Source organism: Mobula birostris, chromosome 11, assembly GCF_030028105.1.
Source record: "Mobula birostris isolate sMobBir1 chromosome 11, sMobBir1.hap1, whole genome shotgun sequence".
NCBI classification, from domain to species: Eukaryota; Metazoa; Chordata; class Chondrichthyes; order Myliobatiformes; family Myliobatidae; genus Mobula; species Mobula birostris.
In genome coordinates this window covers 59,061,397-59,089,288 of record NC_092380.1, presented here as the reverse complement: position 1 = coordinate 59,089,288, position 27,892 = coordinate 59,061,397, and the positions used below count along the sequence as shown (strand labels likewise).

The following is a 27,892-nucleotide window of genomic DNA, read 5'->3' as shown; positions in this document are numbered from 1 at the left end:
ATCTGCTACACTGTTTCTCTTATTCCCAATACTTGAGGTGATCACAAGGCAGTTCTAAATATATTTAGTCATCTCCCTCAAGTGATTTAATATCTTGATTTGAATTATAGGTAGAGTAAGTTGTCTATTATCTTCTGTGGACATAGGTTAATTTAAAGAGTTGGCTTTGAGCCTCTTCCTATGTTTTACCACACCGAAGTGATTATTTTCACTTTGATTTCCTAGCCTGCCTTTCCAATGGGAGCATCTATGCTCATAACAGTTCATGGACTTCACCAGCCCAACCCTGTGTGACCTGCTTCTGTCAGGTAAGCGTTGAATGACTGAACGCTGGATCATTCTACACATATAATTTCACCTTACAGTCCAGTGATATTCTATTGCATACTTGTTACCTACCACTGAATACTGTTTCTTTCAAATCTGTAATAATGTCTGGAGATATTAGATGAGCTGTTGAATATAACCATATCTGTCAAAGCTGTAACATTCTTGAGAAACGTTCCACAGCTTTACAGGTAACATTGGTAAGATAAATTTAGACATGCTTTCCATTGATACCATACCAAGCACATAAGTAAGCAGATTTTAAGGAAGAATCCATCTTCGGTAAAAGGAAAAGGATTTAAGGTTGTAAATTTTCCAAAGGAAAAAGCACAGGAATTCTTCACATCATTTTCACTACGTGTTTTATTTTATTTTATTTGTTCAGTGATGCAGCACGAAGGCTACTTTTCTAGCCCATCAAGCTGCCCCTCCTCAGCAACCCAACAACCCCAATTTAACCTTAACTTAACCAGAGGACAATTTGCAAAGTCCAGTGAACCTACCTGGTACATCCTTGGACTGTGGGAGGAAACCAGAGTATCCGGGGACTCCTTACAGAGCTCGGCTGTATTGAACTCCAAACTCCAGAGCCCCGAGCTGTCATAGTGTTGCACTAACCACTGTGCTACCGGGGCATTGTGTAATACTCTCAAGTGGAAAATCAGATGAGTAATGGAGATGAGAAATAGAATCTAAAATGTGTTCATTTTAAATGTGAGCAAAAAGATAATGGTATTGAGTTTGTTGACTGCTTAGATTTGAACTCAAACAAAGACCTTAAGCCCTATCAGATATAAATAGCCACGAGTATCCTCACTAAAAGGATATTCTACTGTAATTACCCAATTATCAGAGACAAGTTCACTTCCCTGTTTACTCTCCATGGTGAGGTTAGCTGCTAATATCCATTATTTGAGCAGTGGGTCCCTCTCCCTCCCTCCCAGCTAACAAAGTTAGTTTAAAACAGTTAATTTATTTTCAATGATACACATTTAAATCCGAACAAAATCCTTAAAGGACTCTTAAAACTCAGGGGTTTTCTAACTTATAAAATATTTCCAAATTATAAACTATTTCTAAAACACTAAGTATTTCCAAATCACAGGTGCAATTCCTATAAACTAAGAAGACATACCAACAATGCAGATGGAGAAATCAAAGCCAGAGGGATAGATTCTAGCTCACCCCATATTTTTCTCATACTTCTTAATGTTTCTTAACCATTCCTATTAAACATGAATGTCTCTCTGCAGTTGTACCCTTTCACTTTACCATGGGTGACTGCACATATATAATATTTCCTCAGATGCCCTTTTTACACAAACCGCATCAAAGCTTTTTGGAGATGTAGTTCTTAGCTACCTAATATTAATGTTGTAAAGCTAACTTCTCTGCGTATACAAACTTTCCCTCTGTATGCTATATCCATTTGGTTCACAAACTTCCTTGAACTAAGCAACTTAGTCAGCTTGTCTGTTTGAAACAAGCCAAATTAAATGATCCTTTATCATATACTGCACCTCCTAAGCAGGAAGACAAGAGACTATGGACCAACAAGTATAAGGCTCTCTGCAAAGCTTGTTTGTAAAGCTGCTCTATGTAGTCAGTACTTTATCTTAACTTCAAGCTGATTACTGCTTGATATTTAATTTTAAAAACTGAAGGTTGGTTCCTATTTATGACTAGAAGCTAAACAACTGTTAGGTGGAGGTTTACTTACAACTGTTTGACAAGTGGCAGCTGCTGTGTTTAGAAAATGAGCTTGGTATTTGGGGTTAATTTCCAAATTAACTGATGAAGATTGAATATTGGTGCTATTTAAACATTTTAACTGTGAGACTGAGAGAATTAAGAATGGGTGTTAAAAGGAGAAAATTTGATGACTGAGATTTCTCTCAGCCTTGACCACTTTTGTAGTTTTCCAAGATCTTGAAGTTTCCCAGTTGACCATAATTCTTAAAGTTTTTGATTCCAAAAGACTTCCTCTGTATGAGGATACACTCATTTGTGATGTAAATACATGCATCATGTAGATACGATGGTATGGCTGAAGGAATGAGAAGGAAATGAAAGAGCAAATTAAAATGTTTCGTTGTTACATCTCACCAGAAAGATCCATATCATATGAAATTTTTAAATACAAATCATGTTCTGTGTAATTTTCTTCATCGTTTTAAAAAATAAGCAAAGTTTTGGTCATTTGCTTCAGAATAGGAAGTTGATGATGTGTTCTTGATATTTTAGGAAGGTGAGGTACATTGCCAACTGATAGTTTGCAACACTTCCTGTAGCCATCAGGTTCTTGAAGAAGGTCAATGCTGTGGGACATGTGATAGTGAGTATAATCTATTAATATTCTAAATAAGCCTTTTAAAAGATTTCTCTAGTGCATTTAGTATATTCAGAAAGCAAATCCTCTTAAACCACTGCGACAGTGCTCTAGTATTGTTATTCTATTAATGCATTTTTCTGCTCAAGTCTTAGAAAAAAAATGAAACTTTGCACTTCAGACACCAGTGTCATGTATAAGGTAGGCTAAACACAACATGAAATTCATTTTCCATGTCCCATTAATTGTTCCATGAGTGAATGAAGATGACAGAAATGTTATGAAATAGCATGTTTCAATGTCATCATTAGAAGAATTATAACTATGAAGTAGAAAGCATGTTGCCATAATCTCTTGTTAGGTTTCTACTTTGGTTCTGAAAATGGGCCATGATAGGTAGAAAGTTCCGCAATTGTAAAGGAACAATAGCTTACATCCAAGTCAGGCTAGTTGGCAACTTGTTGCATCTGTTGTATGTAATAATGTTCTGACTGCTCCAGCTCTTCATAGTTTTAGACATTCTGAATAAGGACTGCTGTCATAGGAAGTTTTTGGACTTGCTGCCTTGAATTAGTATGCTGTCGATACTGGAGCTGCAGTGTCTCAGTAAAGGAGTTAAAAAGAATATTACTCTTTTTTTTTCACCAAATTTTAAGGGCAGTTCATGATCCTCTGCAGGTTCTAAAAGCTAGTCAAGATGTGACTTGTCAGCATGTTTTTGTTGCAATTATTATGAGGAAAGTAGCAATTCAGCAGAAATAGGTGGAAAATGTTTGATCATTTAATCATTGGAATTGTTTACTTCCAACCATGTGTGACGGCATCTTTGACAACAGTTCTTGAAATGGATAAGTTTAGGATAATACTGCTGTTATTTTTCTGAACTCTAAGGATGAGCTGACATTTTGGAATACAGACTGGATAATGCAACTCAAGATTTATCAAAGATCCTATTAAATCAGTCTCCCAAAATGGTTAAATGGATCCCTTAGGCACTAACGCTGGTTTAATTTCAATATCTTTATAAATCAATACTGCTGCCCGTAATTTAACAGATCTGTAAATAAAACCAGTAGCTTTAACCTACACATTACAATCCATGTAACGTTAGCTGGGTTTTGAGGTAAGCAGTGACGTTGCTTGTTACTGATCGCAGTAAGATGCCCACAAAGACCAACTGATCTCTGTCAGGGATTTCTCCTTTTCCACAGTCCCTGTTGTAGTCAGACACCAGTTCTGTGAGATCTGTGACAGTGATAGCATCAAGCTGACCAAGCAGATAATTAGAATGAGAATTCTGACAATAACCAGGAGTAAAAATTGGATGCTTAATCTAACATTAAAGCATTTCAACAAGAGAGTAAAGGAAAGGACCTTACACAGGGAGCAAGATGGAAGATGGAATGACACAATTTTTAGTTAATTATTTTCACATTTATGATTCATAGAATTTATAAATTGTTCTGAGGATACACCTTTTCACAGACATAAAATTAATCCTTGTGAACAGGGCCATTTCACAAGTTTAAAAACTCAGTTTCATCTCATTAAGTGATATAAACTTTTCAATAAGAAAAAATCTGCGGATGCTAGAAATCCAGAGCAATGTACGCAAAATGCTGGAGGAACTCAGCAGGCCAGGAGGCATCTGTGGAAAAAAGAACAGTCGATGATTCGGGCTGAGAACTTCCAGCAGGACTGGAGAAAAAAAGATGGGGAGTTTGAGTAAGAAAGTGGGCGGGAAGGAAGGAAGAACCAGAAGGTGATAGGTGAATCCTGGAGAGTGGGAGCAGTAAAATAAAGAGCTGGGAAGTTGACTGGTGAAAGAGATACAGGGCTAGAAGGGGGAATCTGATGGGAGAGGACAGAAGACCATAAAGAAAGAAAAGAAGGAGGGTACCAGAGGGAGGTGATGGGCAGGTAAGGAGATGAGGTGAGAAGGGGAAATGGGAATGGGGAATGGTGAAGGAGAGAGTTGGGGGGAGGCATTACTGGTTTGAGAAATCAACGTTCATGCCATCAGGTTGAAGGCTACCCAGATGGAATATAAGGTGTTGCTCCTCCAACCTGATGGCAGTAGAGGAGGCCATGGACTAACATGTCAGAATCGGAATGGGAAGTGGAACTAAAATGGGTGTCCACCAGGAAATCCCACTTTTTCTGACAGACAGAGCATAGGTGCTTGGTGAAGCAATCTCCCAATCTGTTGGGTCTCACCAAAATACAGGTCAACCTGGGAGCACCGGATACAGTAGATGACCCCAACAGACTCACAGGTGAAGTGTCACCTCACCTGGAAGGACTGTTTGGGGCCCTGAATGGTAGTGAGGGAGGAAGTGTAGCAATTGTTCCGCTTGCAAGGGTAAGTGCCAGGAGGGAGATCAGTGGGGAGGGATGAATGGAGAAGGAAGTCGTGTAGGGAGTGATCCCTGTGGAAAGCAGAATGTGGAGGGGATGAAAAGAGGTGCTTAGTGGTGGGATCCCATTGGAGATGGCAGAAATTACAGAGAATTATGTGTCGGACGTGAAGGCTGGTGGGATGGTAGGTAGGGACAAGAGGAACCCTATCCCTGGTGGGGTGGATGGGGTGAGGGCAGACATGTACAAAATGGAAGAGATGTGGTTGAAGACAGAGTTAATGGTGAAGGAATGGAAGCCCCTTTCTGTGAAAAAGAAGGACATCTCGTTCTGGAATGAAAAGCCTCACCCTTAGAGCAGATGCGGTGGAGACAAAGGAATTGAGAGAAGGGGATGGTAATTTTACAAGTAACAGGGTGGGAAGAGGTATAGTCAGGCATCTGTGAAAGTCAGTGTGTTTATGAAAGGCATCAGTAGATAATCTGTCTCCAGAGATTAAGACAGACTAAGAAAGGAGAGGGAGGTGTCGGAAATGGACGAGGTAAATTGGAGAGCAGGGTGGAAGTTGGAGGCAAAGTTGATGAAGTCAACGAGCTCCACATGGGTGCAGGAAGCTGCACCAATGCAGTCATCGATGTAGCTTAGGGAAAGTTGAGGAGTGATACCAGTATTGGTTTGGAACGTAGACTGTTCCAGATAGGCTGACAAAAAGGCAGGCATAGCTGGGACCCATGTGAGTGCCCATGGCTACACCTTTTGTTTGAAGAAAGTGAGAGGAGTCGAAGGAGAAATTTTTGAGAGTGAGGACCAGTTCTATCAGATAGAGGAGAGTGGTGGTGGAGGGGAACTGGTTGGGCCTGGTGTCCAGAAAGAAACAGGAAGCTTTGAGGCCTTCCTGGTGGGGGGTGGAGGTGTCTAGGGACTGCACATCCATAGTGAAAATAAGATATATAGGGACTGGACATCTGTAGTGAAAATAGATTTTCAATGCTTTATTCAGTGAGAGTAGCTTGTAGAAAGTTGAAGTTTTCATCAATTCACAGATTTCATGCTATCTCATTGACAACTGTCATATCACACTCTGTGAAAAGGTGGAGTATGATAACCTCTGAACTGTTGCTTTTAGATACGTGCTTATATACTATAGTACTTGCTGCAATATCTTCACCCATTTAATTAGAATACGTTAATAGCTTCATCATTGTTCTCATCCCTGTTTGTATTTGAGGTTCTGCCATATTACTAAATATTTTCTTAATTTCAGAGTGTCTCTATGAGGGTAGAATTGTGAACCACGAAGATGTTTTCTCTCCCTCCAATGACAATTGTACCCTTTGTGCCTGCATTGTAAGTAAAATTCCCTGTTCAAGTAGGCTCCATGTGTTTTATATATATATATATATATTAACTTTTACAAATGTAGGCATGCCAGCATACCTATGAAAAAGGAGATTTAAGCTATCACCCTGAATTACTGCAGTCCTTCTGTTGTTAGATCCTTTCAGAGTGCTATTGGGTTGGATGTTCCAGAGCCCAAGTGCAACACTATACTTCCAGGTCAGAATGATGTGACCCGGAAGGGAACCTGCAGTTGATGGTGTTCCCATGCTTCTTCTGCCCTTGTCATTTTCGACTGCAGGGCATGGCAGGTTTCAGAGGCTGGGGAGGGGGAGAGGGAATAGAAGAACATAGAACATAGATCAGAACAGCACGGGAACAGCATATTTGGCCCACTGCATCGTACTGAGCTAATTGAACTAGTAAATAAATAGCTAACAAAACTAATCCCCTCTGTGTATACAAGGTCCTTTCTCTGCATATATCTTTCTTTTATGCCACTATTGCTTTTTTTTTCTCTCTCCACTACTACATCTGGCAGCACATTCCAAGCACTCACTTCTCTGTTTAAAACAAAAACTCTCACCACACTTCTACTTTGAATTTGCCCCACTTGCATTAATCGCATGCCTTGTACTATTAAAGATTTCAGTCCTAGGAAAAAGATACAGCTGTCTTCTCTGTCTATGTCTCTCATAATCTTAAAAGCTTCTGACCAATTTCCCCTCAGCCTCTGTCGCTCCAGAGAAAACAACCCAAGATTGTCCGGCCTCTCCCTTTAGCATGTGCCCCCTGTTGTGTATTTAATATATATATATATATATACGCACGCGCACACACACACACACACACACACACACACATACACACACACACACACACACACACACACACACACACACACAGCATGTGGGCACGTGGCCAAGTGGTTAAGGCATTCGACTAGTGACCTGAAGGTCACGAGTTCGAGCCCCAGCCGAGGCAGCGTGTTGTGTACTTGAGCAAGGCACTTAACCACACATTGCTCTGTGACGACACTGGTGCCAAGCTGTATTGGCCCTTGCCCTTCCTTTGGACAACATCGGTGTCGTGGAGTGGGGAGACTAGCAGCATGGGCAACTGCCGGTCTTCCATACAACCTTGCCTGCACCCTGGAGAGTGAAGACTTTCCAGGCGCAGATCCATGGTCTCGCAAGACTAACGGATGCCTTATTTATATATATAGCATTCTTGTTCATTTAATTTGTGAGTTAAATGTATCCATGAATATGTAAATATACAAACATTATTTGTATACATCATCACACTACCATGCAATACGTGAGTACCTCACTTAAATTTGAAGTTAGACCTGCATTTTGGACTCCTGTGTCTTTCTTTAGAATTAGTTTAATGTTTTTAAGTTACAAAACAAAACACCCTCTAATCCATGCAGTATCCAGGGAAACCTATTCTGCACCCTCTCCAAAGCCTTGACATCCTACCGAAACTAGGGCGATCAGGAAAGATGAGAAACTGGGATGTTAAAGTAATCCAGGGGAGAAAATGAGGTTCATTTTGTAAATGGTACGTAGTGCAGCCACTGTTAGAATGAATACTTCCTTTTGATCATCTGAATCACAAAATTGACATTGTAAAGACTTATTGTTGAGACAGCCAAATACTACAAAATCGTGTTTTCTCACAGCATCGTGTTTAACCTCTGCGTTATTGGTGTTGATTCAAGTTATAACTGATATTTATCTTTTCCAGTCTGGAAATGTGAAATGCATCACGCCCAAGTGTCCTCCTGTTGAATGTGAGAAGCCAGTTCTATTGGATTGTTGTCCGATATGCCCAGGTTAGTGTGTGTTTTGATAACTATACATCACCAAAATATCAATTGATGACTAAACTCGAACTTGCTCCAGTCCGTTACAACTATGACTCTTTTGCCATAGAATAGAGCAGAATATTTCACAATTTTATTTCTTATCTTGATATGCCTGGCAAGGTTAGTGTGAAACTATAAGACTAATAAACCTTGCACCTGCTTTGAAATAATTTTACCTAAACTAGTCACATCAGTGTACAGTAGGAGTTTCCCTGACACTTAAGGAGGCCTGCAGCTAAGAAGAGGCCTTGATCTCACTTCAGTGGATACGAAAACAGTTGTCAATTATATCTGTCAACAGCAGATTAGGGCTGTCAGTACAAATCTGCCTTGATGTTTGTTATGCTTTGTGCTCTTAAAAACTTAAATAGAAAGATGTCAGCATTGTACGTCTAAGGGGGACAGCTTATTTCTAACACCATCCATCAAAAGTTGTAACATATCAAAACAAACTTGCTCCTCTCCAAACAATTCCAATCTGAACTGATATTTTTCTTACAATTAAGCTTTTATGATTTTGAAAGTAAAGTCTTAAAGCCCCTTCTGGTTGATGCTTGTATTTAAATTAACATAAATTTCATTTTGGTGTAAATTTTAACTGAGGCTCTTCATACTTCTTTCCATTTTTCTACACGTATCTCTTTTACGCATTATAGATCAAATTTGAGGCGGCACAATGGTGCAGCTCGCTGAGCTGCTGCCTTTGAGCTCTGTTCAATTCTGACATCCGGTTCTGCCTGTGTGTAGTTTGTATGTTCTCCATATGTCTACACTGATTATATCTCGTGTTCTACGTCTCAGAGATGTGCCTATTGTTAGGTTAGTTGGCTACTATAACTTGCCCCAAGTGTGGAGGTGAGTGGCAGAAACTTTGGGGAATGTGAGGAGGGTGAACCAGTGGGATATACTGTATGTAACTGGGTGCTTCTGCCTAGTGCAGACTCAGTGAGCAGAGGGACCCTTTTCCATGCGGTGTGAGTCTGTCCTTATAACTACAAGGCAGAATTATGGAAATCATGAACCACACAACTCACTGTCACAAGAAAGGATTTCTGTCTTGAGATATAATGTTGGTGCAGTTGAGTCTCCATGATGGTTTGGGAGATCCTGGTATCAAAAGTTAGTTGAAAAAGAAATGTGCTCAAGACAGCAAATTTTGGTGGAGGTTTACCATGTCTGGTAAAATGCATGACTTTGCAAATGTACACAAAATTGTCAAGTCATCCATTATTGTGAATTCTTCACGTTGTTGCTGTGATACAGGCATTAATGTATAAATTGACCATGTTTTTAACTCTTTCTGCACCCTCTCAGCCCAAAGTAGGAAGCTGTCCCCATGAAGTACTCTCAATATGTTGGCTGAGGCCCTAACCAAAACGATGTTCCAAGTAATGCTTTATACTGAGTCTTAGAAAGCCCAACATAATAAACATGACGCTCTTTTTTGCCTTTCCACTAGCATTATAACCATGAATTAATTATAATTCTTATGTTCAAAGTATATTTATTATCAGAGTATATACATATCACTACATACAATACTGAGGTTCTTTTCCACTGTCATACTTAGCAAATCTCAAGAACAGTAATAGTAAACTGTAAACATCAGGGACTGTAAACTGTGAACAAACTGTGCAAATGCAGATATAAATAAGTAGGAATAAATAATGAGCATGAAATAACAATTTCTTTTTAAATCTCTTTATAAATTTTTCCAAAATTATAAACAAAATAATAATGTTGATACAAAGAGATTGGAATAATCTTATTGTTAATAAACATATACAAAAAAGATTTCAGATAACACAGGTATAATAGACTTCCAAACTCATGATGTAATTAATCATAAAGAAATAAAAAGAAAAAAAATTCAAAGAAACCCGCCCCCCCAAAAAAAATAAAAAAGAGCAAAATACTAAACCCAAAAAAGCAAATGGAACAAAACAGGGCTGGACCAATATCTTAAATCAAACACGTTCAGTAATGTCCTCAACTCCACTCCTCTATTCATATATTTTAAGTTAATAAGAAGGATTCGGAAAGGTCAAATTACATCATATGAAAATGTTAAATAAGTGTTTTCCAAGTTTCTTCAAATTTAACCGAAGGATCAAAAATATCACTTCTAATTTTTTTCTAAATTTAAACATAATATAGTTTTGGAAAACCACTGGAACGTAGTAAGAGGATTGGTCTCCTTCCAGTTCAATAAAATAGATCTTCTGGAAAATAACAATTTAACAGAATCCTTAAATGAGAGTAGCTATCACCTTTTATTCAAGATCCTGATGGCTGAGGGGTAGTAGCTGTTCCTGATCCTAATGGGACAAGTCTTAAGGCTCCTATACCTTCGACTTGATGGCAGCAGTGAGGAAAGAGCATGTCCTGGGTGGTGAGGATTTTTGATGATGAATGCTGCTTTTCGACGGCAGTGTTTCATGTAGATGTGCTCGATGGTTGGGAGGGTTTTACCCGTGATGTACTGGGCCAAAACCACTAGCTTTTGTAAGATTTTCAGCTCAAAGGCTTTGTGTTCCCATACCAGACGGTAATGCAACCAGTCAACACTGTTTCTACCACGCATCCATAGAAGTTTGCCAAGGTTTTTGATGGCATGCTGAACCTCCACAGACTCCTGAAGAACTAAAGGCGTTGTTGTGCTTTCTTCACAATAATATTTATATGATGGTCCAGGACAGGTCCTCTGAAAGAGTGACACTGAGGAATTTTAAATTATTGACCCTCTCCACCTCTGATCTTCCAATGATTACTGGCTCATGGACCTCTGGTTTCCCTCTCCTGAAGTCTACAATCAGCTCCTTGGTCTGATTGACATTGAGTGAGAGGTTGTTGTTATTACATCACTCAGCCAAATTTTCAATCTCCCTCCTTTATGCTGATGCTGACTCATCACCACCTTTGATACAGCCTGCAACAGTGGCGACATCAGCAAACTTGTATATGGTGTTGGAGCTGTACTTAGCCCGCAGTCATTGGTGTAAAGCGAATAGAACACACATCACTGTGGTGCTGCTGTGCTGACGGAGATTGTGGAGGAGATGTTTTTTCAAACCAAACTGACTGGTGTCTGCAAGTGAGGGAATCCAGGATCCAATTGTACAATGGTGTATTGAGTGTTTTGAGGCCCAGGTCTTTGAGCTTACTGAGTTAGTTTTGAGGGGATGATGGTGTTAAATGGCAAGCAGTAATCAAAAAAAGAGCATCCTGATGTATGCATCTTTGCTGATCAGTTGTTCCAAGATTGTGTGAAGAGCCAACAAGGTAACTTTTTATTAGACCTGTCGCTTCGGTAGGGGAATTGGAGTGGATCCAAGCTGCCACTCGGACAGGAGTTGATATGCTTGAACACCAGCCTCTCAGAACACTTGATTACTGTGGGTGTAAGTACTACTGGGCAATGGTCATTTAGACGGGTTTCCATGATCATCCTGGGAACTTGGGTATGAATGAAAACTGCTTGAAGCAGATGGGTACCACACATTGCTGGAGAAAGAAGTTGAAGATATCCGTGAATATACAAGGCAGTTGGTTGGCAGAGGTCTTCAGTACTTGGCCAGGTCCTCTGTCCGGCGTGGATAATTTCCTTAGATTCACCGTCTTGAAGGCAGCCCGCACATCATCTTCAGTTACTCAGACCAAAGGATCATCGGGAAATGTGGGGATGCACAATGGTTCCTCCCTGCTCTGTTGGTCAAAGCAAGCATAGAAGGTATTGAGCTCATCTGGAAGTGAAGCTCTGCTGTCCCCTATGTTGCCAAATTTAGCTTTGCAGGAGGGTATAACATTCAAACCCTGCCACAGCTCTCGAGCATCCTTTATAGGTTCCAGAAACTCCATTTCACCCAAGTGATCGCTTTCCGAAGATCATACCTGCATTTCTTGTAGTATTCTTGACCTCCAGACTTGAATGCCTCTAATCTGGCTCCCAGCAGGTTCCAGAGTTCATTGTTTATCCAGGGCTTCTGACTGGGGAAAACCCTGAAGGATTTTACGGAGACACAGTCATCCACAACTGTCTGAATAAAGTCTGTAATGGCTCTGGTGTAGTCATTCAGGTCCTCAGATGAATTCTTGAACACGCCCGGTCCACCGACTTAAAGCAATCATGTAACCATTCCTCAGCCTCTCGTCACCATCTCTTAGTTGTCTTGATCTCTGGAGAATTGCCCTTTAGGCTCTGTCTGTATGCAGGTAGCAGGAGTACAGCCAAATGATCCAACTTGCCAAAATACAGTCTCGGGAAGGAGTGATAGGCATTCCTTATCATAGTGTAGCAGGTATCCAGTGTGTTGGGACCTCTGGTGCTACAGGTTACGTGCTGGTGATAATTGGGCAGGGGTTTCTTCAAACAGGCCTGGTTAAAGTTGCTGACTATAATTGGAAATGTGTTGGGGTGGGCTGTTTCTTGTTTACAGACAGCATCGTGCAGGTTCGTGAGTGCTTGCTTCTAATCGACCACTGGTGGTATGTAAACTGCAGTCAAGATCATGGATGAGAACTCTCAAGGCAGGTAGAATGGTCTACGTTTAATCATTAGTTGTTCTAGGTCAGAGGAACAATAAGTCGACATAACTCCATTGTCTGTGCGAATTGACTAAAAAGCATATGCCGCCACCTTTTTCCTTATCAGGCTTCAGGGTTCAGTCAATTCTGAAAATCATAAAACCTTCTGGTCGGATTGCTGCGTCCAGCATTTTCGCTGTTAACCAAGTCTCAATGCAACAAACAATTGAAATCTGCCTCTGATGCCGCAGCCTTGCCCTGAGATTGTTGATCTTACTTTCAAGTGACTGTACAAGATGGAAGGCAAAAGAAGCCTCATCCCCTACACCTCAGCCTAGTTTGAATCCCGCCCCTCCTGCCACATTGGCATTGGCATAGTCCATTGGAGGCATCATGCTTTACTGCTCCACATTTAACTGTCAAACATGAGATCTGAAGGTCATTGTTGTTGCTTTTGAACTTTGAACTTTGAAACCTGTCCAGTGGGAAAGAGCAGAATAGAAATGTACCAGTCAGGGAGCCTGCAGCTAAGAAAATGAACCCTGACCCTGAAAATGGTATTGCCTCCCCTGTACTAGAATAAATAACCTTGTGACAACTGAAGAGGAATTGAGGAAAGCATGCTATAAATCCAGTGGTTGATGTTGGAGTAAATGACAAAGGTAGGAATAGTGAGGAAGTTGTGCTAAAGTTGGGAATTAGGCTCTAAATCAAAAACACAGTTGCAGAGAGTTAACCTCTGAATTATTGGCCAACCTCATGCAAATTAGCATTGAAGCCAGTAGTTCAGGAGAATTAACAAGTGATTGATGGAGTTCCTTTTCAAGGAAAACTGTTACTAAAATTGTCTAATAAGATCGTAAAGCATAAAATGCGAGAATATCACATTAAAATTGATTAAGACTGCCTGTAGAGTGTCTAGATAAAAAGGAAGTGAAGGCTATTACTTTGAGAGAAACCAGACATAGTAAAAGTTACTGAGACATGGCTACAGAAAAGTCAGATCTGCAATCTAACATTGCTGAGCATAACATATTTACAAAAGACAGAAACCAGTAAGGGGGAGGTATCATGGCGGTACTAATTAGTGATAATATTATGGTAGCAGAAACAAGGCATGAACCTGTGACAGCAGAGTATCCATAAAGTTGAAGGTAAAACATAGTGCAGAATCACTTTGACAACAGACAAGTTAACGCACAAGACCACACAAGTGACAGATGGAGGAAAAATATGATGACAATAAAAGATGAGGAAAAAATATACAAATAGTAATTGCAGGAATTTCATCTGCCCCGATATTAATTAATTGTGAACACAGTCCAGCACATCACACAAACCAATTTTCCGTTCTTGGACTCACTTTACACCACACTCTGTCAGAGCAGTGCTGCTATGATAATCAAGGACACGACCCATCCAGCCAACACACTTTTCGACCCTCTTTCCTACGGGAGAAGGCTCAGGAGCTTGAAGACTCATACAGCCAGATCTGGGAACAGCTTCTTTCCAGCTGTGATAAGACTGCTGAACGGATCCTGACCCAGATCTGGGCCGTACCCTCCAAATATCCAGACCTGCCTCTCGGTTTTTTTGCGCTACCTTACTTTCCCTTTTCTATTTTCTACTTAAGATTTATAATTTAAATTTTTAATATATACTATTGATTTCTACTTCAAGGAGCGCAAAGCGCAGAATCAAATATTGCTGTGATGATTGTACGCTCTATTATCAATTGTTTGGCGACAATAAAGTAAAGTAATTAATCAGAAGAGGTTTTTAAAGGGAGGTGATATTCCTTCATATCAAAAATGCAAAAAACTTCTCACGTATACTATTTGATATCTACTATTAGATTTCAAAATGATGTATAGAGTTTTGGTTACCCTGTTAGGGGAAAGGTGTGAAAATGGAAATAGTGCAGAAAAAAATGAGGATATTGCCAGAATGAGGGGGCCTCAGTGAAAGGAAATGTTTGGCCAGGCTGGGTCTTTGTTTCTTGGAAAGTAGGGAAATGAGGGGGCAACTTTATGAAAATATTTAAAATTAAGAGGGGCATAGATATGGTAGACAGTAATAACCTTTTACCCAGGTAGGAGAGAGCAAGACTGGGGGGAGCATAAATTTTAAAGGGACCTATGGTGTAACATTTTCACACTGAGAATGGTGACTATTTAAAAGAAGTGACCTAGGTGGGTGTGATGGTATCATTTTAAGAAGCACTTGGATGGGTACATGGAAGGGCAGGGCTTAGAGTGATATTGGCTAAAGACTATTCGAGCTGGGTGGGATCAGTGGTCAGCATGGGCTAGTTGTGCTGAAAGCCCTGTAACCGTGCTGTCTTGCTCTTTAACCGAACAGGATAGAAAAAAGAACATTTAGGACATAGAGAATAGAGTATATTTTCAACTGATAATAGTCAAACCATAAGTTAATGGATGGAGACAAGGGCTCTAATAACCTCTTATAAAGCTAAATCAAGCAACATAGGCGACAACAGGGCTTCACTTCCAGATGAGCCTTCAATGCTCACTTTGACTTCCAAAACATGGAGGAACCATTGCAATCTCCCACAGCCCCAATGATCCTGTGATTTCAGTCTCTGAGAGTGACGTGCGAGCAGCCTTCAGGAGTATGAACGCACAAAAAGTATTCGGCCCTTAATGGATATCTAACCAAGTACTAAAAGTTTGTGCTGATCAACTGGCTGGAGTGTTCACTGAGATCTTTATCCTCTCATTTCGGCAGTCTTGAGGTACTGAGCTGCTTCAAGGAGGCTTCAATTATACCGGGCCTAAGAAGAATATGGTATCCTGCCTCATTGACTAGTAGCACTTACATCCATTGTGATGAAGTGTTTTTGAGAGGTTGGTGATGAAATATATCAACTCCTACCTGTGAAGCAGTTTAAGAAGCAATCCAGAGCTCTTCACTCAACCCTGGAACAGCTGGACAGCAAAGATGCATACATCAGAATGCTCTTTATCAACTACAGCTCAGCATTCAATACTAAAATAGGAACCTTTCAGACAGGGAGACAACAGGGCTACCTATGCAACCTGACACTTACAGAGCCATTTGCTCAACAGATTAAGACATGCAGTTAAAGAGAGAGAGAATAAATGCCTGGACATGTAAAAGCAATAAATGTCAGACCTATTGATGAAACCTGAAACCAAGAGAAGTTGGAAATGTACAGCAGATTAGGTAATACCTGTAAAGCAGGAGTGCCCAATCTGTGGTCCACAGACCTCTTGGTTATGGGTCTATGGCATAAAAATATTTGGTAGCCCCTGCTATAGAGAGAGGAGGACCAAGTGAACATTGCAGTGGTTAAGTTTACAACAGAATGAGTTAGTTCAAGCTAGAAAAATGATTTCTATCAGACATTGATACATCTGGTATTGAGTCGCGAGATGCTGCAAAATGTCTAGATGGAACATAAGGTATCGTTCTTCAAGTTTATGTTGAGTTTTATTAGAACAATGTAGATGCTTCTGTCAGGTTAGAACAGTATTGGAGAACTAAATTCACAAGCAGCTAAAAGTTCAGGATCACCTTTGCAAATTGAACAGATGCATTCTACAAAACACAACAGTTACCCAAACTTTTCAGTGTTTCCACTACAAAGGAGATCATATTATGAGCACTTAGTAAACTGGATTGGAAGAAATGGTAGTGAATTGCTGCTTCACCTGGAAGGAATGCTTAGGTTCCTGGATGTTGGGAAAGAATTGAAGTAAAACAGCAGTTATTGCTTCTGCTGTGATGGCACTGAAAAATGCTCTGGGAAAGGACTTGTTGATAGAGATGGAATTGCAGACATGTTACAAGAGGAATAGTTTCTTCCAAATGTTGAAAGAGGAGAAGAGGGGAAAATTATTGGTTTCAGAATGTCAACAAAAATGGAGAAAAATGCAAAGAATGATTCATTAAATGTAGACGCTGATAGGATGGAAGGGAAAGCCAGTGGCTGAGATGAGAAGGGGGTGAGAGCAGACATGGAGAAACACATTTGATATGGTCAAGGGCGCTGTCAGCCGAGGTAGAATAGAAGCCATAGGAAGCCATGTAAACATGCCAAAAGGAAAGGAATGAAGTGAAGACTTTATAAATACTTTGGAAGTATACAAACCCAATGGTATAGCAGTGGGAAGGAAAGCATCATGCTCTGTGAGAAAATCGTATTAAAAAAGAGTTCATGAAAGATAAATACCGAGGTATTAGGAAAAATCAAAATGGCATCTGGGAAAGCAAAAACAGAACCTAAGGTAAATGAAGCGAAGTGGTAAAATATTTCACAAAATTATAAGTAAAGGCTGAAGACTGAGTTGGCAAAGGGGCAAGCTTGTCAAATGGTAGGGTCATGGCATCAAATCTGGACTTCAAGACTAGTGTGGCCAGGTTCGAATCATTGCACACTTTCCATCTGTGCTGAGTTCAGCATTGAGCTAGCAACTCGGCCTCGTTAAAAAAATACAGGCAAATGCTAAGGAAACAGCAAAAATGCCATCCAACAAGTTACAAGGTATGAAAGGGAGCAACAAACAACCACAGAAAGTGATCGAGAGACCATAAGGCATAGGAGCAGAATTAGGCCATTCAGCCCATCAAGTGTGTTCAGCCATTCCATCATCTCTGATATATTATCCTTCTCAACCCATTCTCCTGCCTTTTCCCTGACTAACCAAGAACCTATTAACCTCAGCTTTCAAAGTACCCAATGACCTGGCCTCACAGCCATCTGTGACAATGAATTCCACAGATTCACTACCCTATAGCTAAAGAAGTTCTTCCTCTTCTTTGTTTTAAAGGAATGTCCTTGTATTCTGAGGCTTTGCCTCCTGGTCCTTGACTCCCCCACGATTGGAAATATACTTTGTACATCCACTCTGTCTAGGCCTTTCAATATTCAACAGGTTTCAATGAGACCTCTCCTCAATCTTTTAAACTCCAGTGAGTATATGCCCAAGAGCTAACGAACACTCTTTGCATGATAACCATTTCTTTCTCTGGATCATTCTCGTGAACCTCCTCTGGACCATCTCCAATGCCAGCACACCCTTTCTTAGAAATGGAGCCCAATACTCTGAATGTGATCTTACCATTGCCTTATAAGCCTTAACATTGCATCCTTGCTTTTATTTTCTAATCCTCTTGAAATGAGTGGTAACATTGCATTTGACTTCCTTATTGCTGACTCAACATGCAAGTTAACCTTTAGGGAACCCTGCACTACGACTCACAAGTCTTTTTGTACCTCTGATTTCTGAATGTTATCCCCATTTAGAAAATAGTCTATGCCTTTACTTCCCTACACTATATTCCACCTGCCATTTTTTTGCTCTAATCTGTTAAAGCCCTTCTGCAGACTCCCTGCTTTCTCAACACGACCTGCCCTCCACCTATCCTTATATAAGCTGCAATCGTGGCCACAAGGCTATCAATTCCATCATCCAAATCATTGATATATAACATAAAAAGAAATGATCCCAACACCAACCCCTGCTGCACACCACTAGTCGCCAGCAACCAACCAGAAAAGCCCATCTTTATACCCACTATTTGCCTCCTGTCAGTCAGCCAATCGTCTGCCCATGCTAAAATCTTTCCTGTTATACCATGATATCTTGTTTAGCAGCCTCATGTGCAGCAACTTGTAAAAGGTCTTCTGAAAGTCCATGTAAACAACATCCACAGACTCTCCCTTGTCTATCCTGCCTATTATTTGTTAAAAGAATTCCAACCGATTTGTCAGTTAAGATTTCCTCTGAAATAAACCATGCCAAGTTTGGCCTATGTTATCACACGCCTCCAAGTACCCTGAAACCTCATCCTTAATAATGGACTCTATCATCATGCCAATCACTGAAGTCAAATGACTGGCATATAGTTTTTTGTCTTTTGCTTCCTTCCCTTCTTAAACAGTGGAGTGAAAATGCAATTTTCCATTCCTCCAGAATCTTTACAAAGTATAGTGATTCTTGAAAGATCACTATCAATATTTCCACAATATTTTCAGCTATCTCTTTCAGAATCCTGGGGTGAAGTCCATCTGATCCGGGTGACTTGTCTACCTTCAGATCTTTCAGCTTCTTAAGCACCTTCGCCTTTTTGAAGTTAACAACACTCACTTCTGTCCCCTGACACTCTTGAATTTCTGGCATACCTCTGGTGCCTTCCACAGTAAAGACTGATGCAAAATAATTATAAAATTCATCTGCCATTGCTTCGTCCTTCAATTCTACCCCTCCGGCATAATTTTCCAGCGACTTTCCACTCTCGCCTCTCTTTTACTCTTTATATTTCTGAAAAAACCTTTTGGTATACTCCTTCATATTATAGGCCAGCTTACTTTCATGTTTCATCTTTTCTCTCCGAATTGCTTTTCTCATTGTCTTCTGTTGGTTTTTAAATGCATTCCAGTTCTCTAGGTTCCCACTAATTTCTGCATTTTTTAGCCCTTTCTTTTATTTTATGCTGTCTTTCTGATAGCAAAAGTAATAAACTATTCTTTAGTTCCAGATTTTCCAGTGAGACAGAACATTTGGATATGGCATTATATGATGGTATGGAAAATAATGTTAGTGCATTTAAAATGCACAAAGGGAATATAATAAATTACTCAAACAGAGGATAAAGTTCCTCTTCCAGCTGAATTGCACTCATGCTTTTTAAAATCATTTGAGAAAGAAAGCAAAGACAGTGCTATGTATTTAATAATTCGTTAGAGAAAGGCATTGTGTCTAAAGACTGACAGAGAGTGAACCTAAATAGAGAATAGGGGAACTAGAACATATTGTGGGAATGACAGACTACTGAGCAGCATAGGAGTGGCCAGAAAAATTTAGAATCCTTATTGAGGGAGAAAATGAAGATAAAAAAATGAATACCTTAGAGTTCAAAAGCGGAAATCTTGTGACTTATCTTATCATTACATTTAGGGTTAACAAAGGAAATGGAAATGATTGTACACTACAGATAGTGCATCTAGATTTTCAAAAGGTCTTTGAGTAGTTACTCAACAATAGGCTAATAACTAAAGTCAGGTAATCTGGAGTCAGGTGACAAATAGCAAACTGGATTGTTCGCTGGTTTGAGGATTGACTGAAAGCAAAAAATGGAAGTAAAGGTTAACCATATGCAGATAAAGAAGATAGTTACACTCAGACCATTGTTATTCAAATACAGTGGATTCTGATCAATTGGGACCCATTAGGACCAGTACATTTTGGCCCAATTAAATGGCTTCCTCAATTAACTGAAGTTTCATGGAAAGAATTAAAATGGTATAAAAAAACCAAATTACTATTTAACTGAGTTGCAAGTTACTCTTAGTAAACTCTTTTCATTTAAAATGGTGTACTTTTGACTGATTGTAAATGAACAAAATCAGTGCAGGCACCTAGTGTCGATATACAAATTTTTTGATGATTGCATCCTTCAAGTTTTCATTTTCATTGTAATAAACAAGATCAAAGTAAAATGCATTATATTTTATTTTATTATGAAAGTACATATATGTCATCAAATACAACCCTGAGATTCATTTTCTGTGGGCATACTCAACAAATCTATAGAATAATAACTATAACAGAATCAGTGAAGGACCACCTAACTAGGGTGTTCAACCACAGTGCAGGCGACAGCGAACTGCAAATATAAAAAAGAAGAAACAATAATAACACATAAATAAGCAATAAATTGGAGATACCTTGATCTTCTCTGTAATCCCTAACTTGTTGAAGTTGGGAAGTCATTTCATTTTCACTCCCAGTTGTTTCTGGCATCTCCAAGACTGAATGCATGAAAACGTGGTGAGCGAAGTTGTCTTACTGCTAAGTAGTTTGCAACAGGAATCAGTGACAAAAATTACAGCTTCTTGAACACAAACATACGTAACTGATGGCATTTAAGAACAGTTCATTTTAAGCGTGGTAACACACATCAAAGTTGCTGGTGAACGCAGCAGGCCAGGCAGCATCTCTAGGAAGAGGTACAGTCAACGTTTTGGGCCGAGAACCTTCGTCAAGACTAACTGAAGGAAGAGCTAATAAGAGATTTGAAAACAATGGCCTGCTGCGTTCACCAGCAACTTTGATGTTTGTTGCTTGAATTTCCAGCATCTGCAGAATTCCTTGTGTTTACATTTTAAGCATGGTGCAGTGTTTGATGGCCACACGAAAGATGCTAGTTAGAAACTGTTCAGCAACAGTCTCCTGTCCCAATTAAGCAACATAGTGTCCCAAGTAAATGAAGGGAATCCAGCTATTTTCTCAATTAGTTTTTGTTCTGAAGGAGTTGTCTCAAATAAGCGGCTGCCCCAATTAACCAGAATCACTGCAATACATAAGATACAAGTACTAAGTTTAATAATGCCAAGATGAATGGGTTAGTAATTACCGAGGAGTATATTTATAAATTTTCAGAAGGAGCAAGAGTAGAATCCAAAGTTCAGCACAGATAAGCAATAAGACAAAATATTTTGCTAAGAAAAATGAAGAGGCCACTTATGATATGAAAGGCAGATGTACACTATGGTAAATGAACAAGGGCATTATGTATTCATTACAAATGCACAAATTATTGAAAGGTGTGTCACTGCTTAGCAAGGCCATAAAATGCAAATCAAACAGCTCATTTTTGGAAGGGAAGAACTGTTAGACATTGTATGCAATACTTAATATAGTTCTGGTATCCAAATTATAAAAAGGACATAGAGTATATGCGATCAATTTTATAGAGGATTTTATAAAATCTTCAAAAAGAAAGAGGTTCTCATAACGTCTTCAGAATAGTAAAGAATTTTCAGAGAGAGTATGTGGAGTGAATGTTTCAATATGTGAAGAGCATAAGAGAGGACATCATTGTTCAAGAACACCAATAAGAATTATCCCATGGAACTCACTACCCAGCTATGGTACAGATGCCTTATTAGAGGTATCTGAAGAAGTATATGAAAGAGGAAGGAGTAGATTACACAGATGGACTTGGATGAGCAAAAGGGGCTCTCGTGGAGCATGAACATCACCGTGAACCTGACTGGTCTGTTTTTGTATCACGCTCTATTTCCAATAGTTCCTGTTCCAAGAACAATTTTAGTGTGTAGGATAAAAGTTAACATCATTCTGTTACCTTTTTACTCACAGGATTGCCACACTACTGCATTTGGAAAACTATGGTCTAATTGGGGAGAGCCAGCATGGTTTTGTGTGGGACAAGTCATGTCTTACTAACTTGATTGAGTTTTTTGATCGGGTGATTGAGGAAGGTATAGCTGTTGATGTTGCCTACATGGATTTCAGTAAAGGCATTTGACAAGGTTCTGCCTGAGAGGCTCATCCAGAAGATTAATGTGCATGGTATCAATGGTGAATTGGCTGTTTGGATTCAGAATTGGCTTGCCCATAGTAGACAGAGAGTGGTGGTCGAAGGGATTTATTCTAGCTTGAATTCTGTGGTTAATGGAGTTCCACAGTGATCTGTACTGGGATTTCTGTTGTTCATGATGTACATAAATGATCTGGATGAAAATATAGATGAGTGGTTAGTAGGTTTGCAAATGATGCAAAGATTGGTGTTGCTGTGGATAGTGTAGATGACTGGCAAAGAGTACAGCAGCACATAGATCAGTTACAGATATGAGCAGAGGTATGGAAGATGGAGTTTAACATGGCTAAATATGAAATGTTGCACCTTGGTAGGTCAAATCTAAAGAGACAGTACACAATTAAGGGAAAGACCTTTAACAGTGTTGATGAGCAAAAGGGTCTTGGGATTCAAGTTCACAGCTCCCTGAAAGTGGTACACAGGTTGACAGGGTGGTTAAGAAGGCATATGGCATGTTGCCTTTATTATATAAAAACTCTAGTTAGGCCGTATCTCAGTATTGCTTACACTTCTGCTCCCCCCATTATAAGAAGGATGTCGAGGCTTTGGAGAGGGTTTACCAGGATGCTGCCTGGATTAGAAGGGCACTTGCTATAATGAGATGTTGGACAAATTTGGGGTGTTTTCTCAGCAGCAGTGGAGGCTGAGAGATCTGATAGAGGTTTATAAGATTATGAGGGCATAGATAAAGTAGACATGTAGAATCTTTATCCCAAGGTTGAAATGTCTAATAGCAAAGGGCATGCATTTAAGGTGAGAGGGGGTAATTTTAAAAGATATGTGAGGGGAAGGTTTTTACACAGAGAATGGTGCCTGAAGTGGTGATACATCAGGGAATTTTAAGAGACGTTTAGATAGGCTCATGAATGTGAGGAAAATGGAGGGATATGGGTGTTGTGTAGATAGAAGAGATTAGTTTGAACAGCCATTTGATTGTTAATTTAATTGGCTCAGCACAACATTGTGGGCTGAAGGGCCTGTTATGCTGTTCTATGTTCTGTGTACTATGTAGAATAAATTAGTGTTGAAGATCTAACCTACTGAGCAAGTTAAATTAAATCTATTTTTAAAATATGCTTGGTTAAATTACCATTTAGCAACATTGCACTGTTTTTTAATTTAATTTAACATTTTTATCTTTCTTAAGCTGAGTGTATTGATCATGGCATCGTCTATCCTCATGGGGCAGAGTTCTCCCGGCCTGGTGTTGATTGCATCACTTGCGCATGTTTGGTAAGAGACTGAGGGCATTGTTTGCTTGTTTATCTGGAGCTGGCAAGTCACAACTTTCCAACAAGAAATTTTACAACTTCCCTTCAAAACAAATCAAAGCTATTTATTTATGTACACAGGAACAAGATTCTTAGTGCAGCAGGGTGGGGGTGGGGAAGAAGATGATGTTAACTCATCTGCTCCAGGGTATGTCCTTTAAATTCTGTCACCAACTAAGAGTCACTGAATATTCATCACCTCAAGTATTTTAACTCTCTCATTGCATTGAAGCATCATCTGGTCTCAATGGAAGTATCAACAAAATCAGAAGTTTCTGGTACTAAAATACAATATTGTTGTCTCCATAAACTTGTCTGGTGAACAACATGGATGATAGTCCTAACTACCTGTCAGAGTAACACCTGAGGATTTCCAGTTAAATTTTACACTTCCAGGAAGGATGCAATTCTTAAGGAATCACATTCCTATTTTGTAACTTGTGTGCATGAAACAGCTGGGTAAAGGATGCTGTCTGACTTGGATGTTTCTCACAAAGTAACATGTTCTCACTGTGGATGGTACAACAGCAATGCCTTCCACTTGTGTCAAAGCTTTTAACATAGTAAAGCATCCCTAAGTATTTCACCAGAAATAGGATTTTACTGTGCAACAAAAAGCTTCCTGCTCAATCATAGAAATGTTTTGGGGAACACTTAAACTAAACAATACATTTGGAAAAGAAAGGCCAGAGGTTAGAGACCTTGCATTGACAACCCTGCAAATTAATATCAGATTATACCACTGTTGTTGGCCAAATCCAAGGTCCTGACGAATCGCCATATTGAAGGGAGATTGAAAATCCAGCTGAATGCTGCTGCAACAACCTCTCATTTGATGTCAGCAAGAGCAAGGAGCTGATTATTGATTTCAGCATGAGAAAATCAGAGGTCCATAAGCCAGACCTGGATAGGGTCAGCAACTTTAAATTCCTCAGTGATGTCGACCCAGAGGATGTGTCCTGGGCCCAACACGTAAGTGCATTACAAAGAAACCACTGCTGTGCCTCTACTTTCTTAGAGGTTTGTGAAGGTTTGTTATGTCATCTTTGATGAACGTCTATAGATGTGTGGTGGGAAGTATATTGACTGGTTACCTCACGGCCTGGTATGGATACAACAATGCCCTTGAACAGAAAAGCCTACAAAAAGTAGCAGACACAGCCCAGTCCATCATGGGTAAAGCCCTCCCCACCATTGAGCACATCTACATGGAGCATTGTTGTAGTAAAGCAGCACCCAGCATCGAGGATCCACACTATCCAGGCCGAGCCCTCTTCTGACTACTGCCTTTCAGGAAGGAGGTACAGGAGCCTCAGGACCCACACCACCAGGTTCAGGAACAGTTATTACCCCTCAAGCATCAGGCCCTTGAACCAGAGGGGATAACTTTATTCATCTTCACTCCCTCCATCACTGAACTGTTCCCATAATCTATGGAATCACTTTTAAAAACTCTTCAACTCCTGTTCTCAATATCTATTGCTTGTTTACTATTGTTTCTTTTTGGATTTGCACGATTTGTTGTCTTTTGTATATTCGCTGTCCTTCCTGTTAGGTGCAGACCATCACTGTGTTTGTTGTATTTACTGTGAATACCTGCAAAAATGAATCTCAGGTTTGTATATGGTGACATTGATGCACTTTGACAATAAATTGACTTTGAACTTTGAAAGAAGTACAATGAATGGATGTTGACAATGCTTTGTTCAGTTTTGGGGCCTAAGTAGATTTCTATTCCAAGATGTGCAGAAAACTAGCAAAAGATAAAAGTACAATTAATTCCTGATCAATCCCCTTAATGATATAAACTATGCCAATGTTCCAAATCTATTGTATGATCAGTTTATGGTAATCAGGTATCTGTTATCCTATCATCTCTCCTGTGGGCTATTTTGGAAAAGAAAATAAATCATCTACTGCTGGATTTCTTTTTAAGATTAGACGTGGGTTACTATTCTTTCTAGCTGTACAATAGCTACCAAGTTGCAGAGATAGTTCCAAACTACAATGCTTCCATTTACCCTGTGTTTCTTGGTAAATCAACTTGGCAGACATATATGGGCAGAGGTGTAACATGTCATTCTAATGTGCCTTTAATTGCTGGAAAAATTCATTAGATTTTAGCCTACCTATATTGATCGTTGAGATGATTGACCATTACACCATGGTTTAGCATCAAAATCTTTTTTCCAGGAGAACAGAATACCCAGAAGTATCATGCCTGAATGGTTCAGAAATCTACTGTAGAATTGGTAAAGCTGTTAGCAGTTACCTTGGACATAACTGATATCCCATATCAGAAGACCATAAAGGAGATATTCTATGAATTACCTTAAATCTTTCTGTAATTGTGTCTCAATAAGATCCTACCAGAATGTAATATGTAATTTGTAACAAGCATCAGGATACCATTTGCTTTCCTAATTGCTTGTGTATTGGCAGGTTATCACTGTCATTTATGTACAAGGACATCTGGCTTCCAAAATTGTTCAGTTCTCATAGTTTGAATAACATCTTGTTTCTGTACGTTTTCTATCTAAGTTCTTCTCCTTTCTTCTCCTTTTTTGCCATATTTTTCCCACGATCTCAGACTGCCTATATCAATTTGTTTAGACCTCAGAGTTTACTTTTCCAAACTCTGTGTGCCCTTTAAACAAATTCCATGCATGTTAGATAAGTCTTTTCATTAATTTCACACAGATTATACTGAGGCCGTATATGTGCAAAATCTCTAAAGTATTAACCACTCAAATTCAATGTATAACCAATAATACAATTTTAAACAATACAATAAAATCTCAGCTATAAATGTGAATTGATTATTTTTCTCTGTTTTAAGCACTAATGTTGATTGATTGTGCCCACAGAATGGTGAAGTGGAGTGCTATTACAGGCCCTGCCCACTGTTGGAATGTGCAAGGGAGGAATGGTTTCTAGAGCCAAACCAATGCTGCTTTACTTGCCGTCAAGATAAAATTGTCAGAGGTGAGCTTGGTCCTCTCGTGATATGCAAGGTTCAAGTTACTATAATACTTAAGACTGAATTATGCGGCAAAATAATGGAGATGCATAACATTTTTACATAGTCTAATTTGTTCCTTGAATCTTTTCTGTTCTCTCAATATTTCACATCGTTCATTTGTTTTCCACCTAGTGATATTGTACCCCAGCAGGTTGAGTACTGCTAACAGTGATGGTCACCAGATGACAGAGAGATCAGACTGCTCTAGAGAGTATACCAGGGAGATTTACAACAATATTGCCTAGACTGAAAAATTTTGACCATGAGGACATCTTACACAATTCAGAGTTGTTCCTTTCATAAGTGAGGTAACTGAGGGAAGATTTAAGTGACATAGGTAAATAGGAAGAATTTATCTTTCCTTTGCAGAAGGGTCAAAATCAAGGGAATACCACTTTAAACATAAATAGGAGGGTTAAAGTGGAAAGGGTCAGAAAGTACTTTTTACTTAATGGTCGGGGTTGGAAGCTTACTAGCTGAAGGGACAGTAATGGCAGCTATCTCCTTTGGATTCAGTAAGTAGTTGGGTGTGTACTTAGCCATGAGCTACAGGACAGTGGACTTAGTGCTGGAAGATGGGATATGACTGGGTAGCTCCTTTTGATTAACTCAGCCATAGCGACCTTAACTGGTTCCTGTATCAAATATTTTCTGTAATTCTTCTATAAATATTTCCATTCTGTGATTGAAGTGTTCTTCAATTAGAGAAAGTTCTTTTTTAAATAATTAATTACCTATTTTCTTCAGATAGGTTAAGCTATTATTATTTTTATTTTTCTCAACTCAAGCTGGTAAATCTCCTCTGCCATTTTGGTGTTCTCACTTCATTACTCATTTTTGGCTTTCTGTGAATGAATGCTTCTATTTTGGAGCTATTGCACCGCACTGCTGTTAATGTTGTGCAGTATATTATTATGTGTAGTTCAAATGTTTCAAGTTTTCCTAAATATTGTGGTAATATAATATTGTTTAGAGAATTAATAATTTGTTTGCAAATTTAGATGAGGTATTTTGTTTTGCTGTGTTGGATCTTTTTGTTGGGTCAGTGTCTACGTATTCTGTTAGTATGGTGTTAGATTTCATCTGTAAGCTCAGCTTCACCATCAGCATTCTGCAGAGGCTCTACATCTGTGTTGTTGCTGTTATCGTCAGGTTGTGGCGCAGTCATTAAAGTAATTCCGTTTTAAATAGCGCTTTGGGAGGTGGCATCTTCATTATTTTCTTGTGTAACATTGTTATGGCCTTTAGGTTGGTTTCTTTCCAGCTCTTGTGCAACATCATGTTTTATTTGGTTTAACACGTCTCTAAGAGTGAAGTTATTTTTTCTTATCATTCTTCTACATTGATCTGTGATCCAATGTGCATTTACTTGTATGAAGGGATGTTTTGAAGTTTGCCCCTGTATGCTGTCATGTCAGTCTCAAGTTCCATTACTCGATAACGTACACATATTTATGAAT

The 27,892-nt window shown here is 39.4% G+C and overlaps 1 protein-coding gene across 1 annotated transcript in view; it reads left to right on the top strand.

Moving 5' to 3' along the window:
• LOC140204675 (von Willebrand factor C and EGF domain-containing protein-like) overlaps positions 1–27,892 on the top strand; it is a gene marked incomplete at its 3' end in the record, with an annotated part of 363,358 nt that overhangs the window by 288,744 nt on the left and 46,722 nt on the right. Inside the window, exons 11-14 of the mRNA XM_072271366.1 lie at positions 6,279–6,361; positions 8,105–8,192; positions 23,287–23,372; positions 26,278–26,395. Coding sequence (XP_072127467.1) covers positions 6,279–6,361; positions 8,105–8,192; positions 23,287–23,372; positions 26,278–26,395 — 375 coding nt within the window. The remainder of the gene's footprint in view (positions 1–6,278; positions 6,362–8,104; positions 8,193–23,286; positions 23,373–26,277; positions 26,396–27,892) is intronic.